This window comes from Apium graveolens, unplaced genomic scaffold (assembly GCF_009905375.1).
Source record: "Apium graveolens cultivar Ventura unplaced genomic scaffold, ASM990537v1 ctg5471, whole genome shotgun sequence".
NCBI classification, from domain to species: Eukaryota; Viridiplantae; Streptophyta; class Magnoliopsida; order Apiales; family Apiaceae; genus Apium; species Apium graveolens.
Window position 1 is genome coordinate 4301 of NW_027418986.1, and position 5202 is coordinate 9502.

The 5202-nt window shown below is 30.6% G+C and overlaps 1 protein-coding gene across 1 annotated transcript; it reads right to left on the minus strand.

Annotated features, from left to right (window-relative positions):
- Positions 1 to 341: 341 nt before the first annotated feature.
- LOC141702672 (uncharacterized) lies at positions 342 to 779 on the minus strand. The gene has a single exon (XM_074506302.1). The coding sequence runs from the start codon at positions 777 to 779 to the stop codon at positions 342 to 344; it is 438 nt and encodes a 145-aa protein (XP_074362403.1).
- Between the last annotated feature and the right edge of the window lie 4423 nt (positions 780 to 5202).

Genomic DNA, 5202 nt, shown 5'->3' on the forward strand with positions numbered 1-5202 from the left:
TTGGACTTGTCCTTGTTTTCTACGTTTAAATTTGGCGCCACACCTTCCTCATTCAGCAAGAACACCCCTTGCTCAACCTCCATGCTTTCTGATAACAATAGAGTTGGTACATCCTCTTTGATTTTTTAGAAGTTTACTTTATTACTCGTCTCTTTCTCCTGTTTTGGTTTTCGACACTCTATGGAAAAGTGTCCGAACGTTTGACAATTATAACTCCTCATCTTGCTCTTATCGAGACCTGGATAATTACCTCTTTCATGGCTTTTATGTCCACCTCGATCGTTACTGTCATTCTAGTGTTGGTGACATTCTAGTCCTCTGCCACCATTACTACCTCTAAATTATCCATGACCACGTCCTCGTCTATCAAAAACACCACATCTCCTTTGATGGTTTGATGAATCACCATTCTTGTTAGACCTTTTCAACCAATCCTCCTGTGTTAAAAGAAGTTGTTGGCTCGTGTTCTCAATTTGTGCTCTCACCCTTTCTTCATGGGCCTTCAGTCGACCCACTACTTCTTCCAAAGAAATTGTTTCCATGTCTCCGAATTGCTCAATCGTAGATGCAATCTGAACAAACTTCGAGGGTACAACCCTTAGTAGTTTCTTCACTACGTTGGACTCTGCCATGTCTTCACCTAACATGCGTATATATGTTACAATGCCAGATAGCTTTATGTAAAAATCCTCCATTTCGTCAGTTTCCTTCATTGTCACAGACTCAAACTCCGCTCTTAATATCTTCACCTTTGCAGATTTCACACGATTTGCAACCATACACTGAGTTTTAATGGCCTCCTAAGCCTCTTTGGCGGTTTTCTTCTCAGCTAATGATAAGAGAATATCTTCTGGTATGCCTTGATAAATAGCTGCCAACACAACCTTATCGTCCGTACTAGAACATGTGCCTTTGGATCGTCGGGTTCCACAGCCTCCCATACTCCTTGGGCTTGCATGAATACTTTCATCTTCAACGACCACGTGAAATAGTTGTTCTTCACCAGCACAGGGTGATTCAAACCAATAGGTCCATCTTTGCTCTTACTTGTGTCCGTCAAAATTTCTTTGCTCCTTTTCACTGGTCTAGGCATAAATTTGGCATTTACCACACCCAAAGCTCTGATACCAGATGTTATATATATTACTATATATATAGGTGTAGTTCATGTAAGATTATGAAACTGGGAGAAAAAACTAATTGTATTAAAAACTTGGTTATGAGACAATAACTTAAGTACTACATGCCAACAAAATGGAAAATACCTATCACGTACTGGACTCCTAAATAAACGCCACTAACTGATGTAGTTGATACTGATCCTAAGAACTCTCCTATGTGTCATGACTTAGTCAGCAAAACAAATACAGACACCAAACATTAATTCGAATATACACATAAATAAAACACTTATATTTACATTATTCCAACCGTTTAAATGAGATTGAAGCTGCTGACGCCTTGTTGCTTCTGCAGAACGCTATCATCCAGGAGAGGCCACCAGATAAGGGGATCAGCAGAAAAGTATAAAATTAAAATTATGTATGCCTAACCAATGCCCAGTGAGTGGCAAGGAGAAGGAGAAGTATAATGTGGCTGCACAGTAGATTGAGGAATCTCAATCAAGTGTATTAAAGAAGGGTTAATACCTGATCTTAACTTACATGGGGTCATGACAATGTCTAATCAAGAGGTGGATATGAAATTTCATTCTTTTTAGATTTTTGTAATTTATCAATCATTTGTTATGAAATAACATCTTTCATTTATTGTCAGTTATTTAAAATCCCTTCTCATATACATGAAATTGATTGTTAAATATTTAATGTGCATAAGGGATTTCATATTTTTACAAGTGAAGACATTTACATAATAATTAAAAAGATAATGGGTTCTATTTAATTATATTAGTGTGGGGATCTGTATTTGTATATAATAGAGGATTATTAAGACTTTAATGGGCTCCTTTGTACTCTAATTTTATGTACAAGAAAATATTATTTAATTTCTACCATATCTTCTACACGGGATGATTTATTTTTTGATTGATAAAATTTATTAATAAAATCATATGCCCTAAATTATATGAAAGAATACGAGCAAAGATTGAAAACTAAAATGACCTTTGACGATGAAGATGAATATGATTGTTGCAATGTATAGTTGCAATGTGTTACCAAGATGACATTTATATAAATATGATTTTTTTTAATTTAACTAATTAATAATTATTTAGATATAAATAAAAAATAATTAAATATATATTTTATTTATTTTTAAAAGTTAATAATAATAGTGTAGTGATTTACAATATTATATAACGATTGATTAAAAGATTATACTAATTAACAATTTGAAGTAATTAAATCATTGAATAAAACATAAAAGACAATCATATAAAAGTTATAATAATTACACTAATTGAAATTTAAAAATGAACATATTAAAAATGACTAAAACGCTAAATATTATACTCACTTGAAGATTCAAGATGATTACATGGATAAGAAATCCACAAAATGGAGGAAACAAGGAGAAGCAATGGTCACAGTGGTTGAAATTGGGGCTACAACAAACTTAAATGAAGAAGTAGTAGAGTTTCAAATTTTTTGGTTAAATTCGACTGCAAGGAATTGTATATTCAGACGGCTAAATACTATGATATATATAGCTAAAAAATAATGGTAATTAGTTGTATTTGTATATACAACGGAATGAAATTGCAATCAAGTTTAAATTCTCTGAGAAAAGGAATCAGTGTTTCCCTCCTTTTCAACAAAAAATTCAAGCACCGCGAGAGCTTTCCCGCTTTTTTCAAAATTTAATAACAACCATTTTCGGTTAAAATCATTTTTGAAATCTAAAAAAAGGTGTGCTTTCTATTGCACTTGTTCTTCTACGGCTAAAAGTATTGATGAAACTATCGTATTTATAACTAATATGATGATTTAAATATGACTGCTCTTAAATAAGACTATCGTTACTTATTTTTACGTTTGACGAGACGGAAAAATTATGGATGACCTACCTCATACTAAATTTGAGCAAATGTCGCATCCATGAAATTAATAAAAAGTTGAGATAGGAGAAGTTCTATGTTTGCACCAAAAGAAATACTATTTGAATTTTTAAAATAATTCACTAAGTTGTATAATTTTAAACGTACAATTTTCAATTTTTTTTAAATTATTATAATTATGATATTGATGTTAATTTCAAAAATCATAATCAATAAAGTTGGTATTTATTTTACCTATTTTTCGGAAACACCTACTAAACTTTTAGAGAAATTTTTTATCAACAAATTAAATGTGTATAATTGGTTGGGAAAAATTCATGAGCACATATAAATAGTTTTACATGAGAAAGTATACCACACACAATCACATTATTTTTTATGTACTTATTTGTCTTTTGTTTTCTAGAAAGTATGTTTGAGTTTTTACCATCTATTCATCAATTGAAACATTTGAAAGCAATTTCAAAAAAAAAAATTGTCAGGGTCCACCAAAAATAATGGCACCTTTAAATTAAGGCATATTGACTAATTACAACATATCACACTAGTTTGACTATATTGATTTTATTGGATTAGCATATAAGTAAGGTCATTTTGTCATTTTTTATAGCTGGGTCATACTAGATGGTCACATGAAATTAAAAAATTTGTATTATTAAGACCAGATGGGTTGATGACACTAATAATTTAGTATTGTTAAATTTTTTTGGTTACCAAAACCCAATCTTGTGTTCTTTTGGTACAATCATCTTCAAAACTATTTCCAAATTTTATTTCCCTCCTTCAAAACCTAGTATTTCTTATAAATACACACACATTTAAATAGCCACAAAATAAAGTCACCACATTTTGTTGTGGACCATTAATATAATTTACTACTCATTTCTTTGTTCCTAGTTATTCTTTTGATTAATCCTTTGTTTAGAAATGGTGATGTTCAAACCTAAAAACAAATCCACAGTCACAAAACCCAGTTTAAAGGAGATAGAAGCGGCTGACACCTTGTTGCTTCTGCAGAAGCTGTCATCCAGGAGAGGCCACCAGATAAGGGGATCAGCAGAAAAAGTATAAAAATAAAATTAAGTCTGCATAACCAATGCCCAGTGAGTGGCCAGGAGAAGGAGAAGGACGCTGATAGTTTATCAAAGAAGTAGATTGAGGAATCCCAATCAAGTGTAAGAAAGAAGGGTTAATACCTGATCTTAACTTACATCGGGTCATGACAATGTCTAATCAAGAAGTGGATATGAAATTTCATTCTTCTTAGATTTTAGTAATTTATCACTCATTTGTTATGAAATAACATCTTTCATTTTTTGTCAATTATCTAAAATCCCTTTACACATACATGAAATTAATTGTTAAATATCTAATGTGCATAAGGGATTTTGTATTTTTTACAGGTGAAGACATTTACATAATAATTAAAAAGATAATGTGTTATATTTAATTATATTAGTGTGGGGATGTGTATTTGTATATAATAGAGGATTATTAAGACTTTAATGGGCTCCTATGTACTCTAATTTTATGTACAAGAAAATATTATTTAATTTCTACCATATCTTCTACACTGGATGATTTATTTTTTGATTGATAAAATTTATTAATAAAATCATATGCACTAAATTATATGAAAGAATACGAGAAAAGGTTGAAAACTAAAATGACCTTTGACCATGAAGATGAACATTAATTTTGCAGTGGGAATTCTTTTTATTTAGTCCAATCTACCATTTGTGAAGATTTCAAATAAATTTAGTGTACAATATTTTTGTTCTTATCCAAATTAGTTTAATTTTGAAAATCCTAATCAATTAAGTCGGTATTTATTTTACCTAGTTTTATAAAACATCAGTTGTACTTTAAATATATTTTAATCTAGAAATTAAATTTGGGTAATTAATTGGAAAAAAATTCATGATGCTTCATGAATTATTTCTTTTCTAGAGTATGTTTGAGTTTTTATCTTTCATTCATCAAATGAAATATTGGAAACCAATTTAAAAAAAATTGTTATTGCCAACCAAAAATGATATTACATTTAAAGTAACAGTAGGAGAAAGAAACTGAGCTTTTATCGACTGCCAAATCGATCATTATAATGCCAAAATCGATCGTTTTCATCCAATAACAACCGACACAAGAACAGTCAAATTAACACTCATCAATGCTTACGTTTT

Excerpts from the sequence above, each read along its gene's own strand:
- LOC141702672 (XM_074506302.1), bottom strand. The coding sequence starts at position 779 with ATGGTTGCAAATCGTGTGAAATCTGCAAAGGTGAAGATATTAAGAGCG.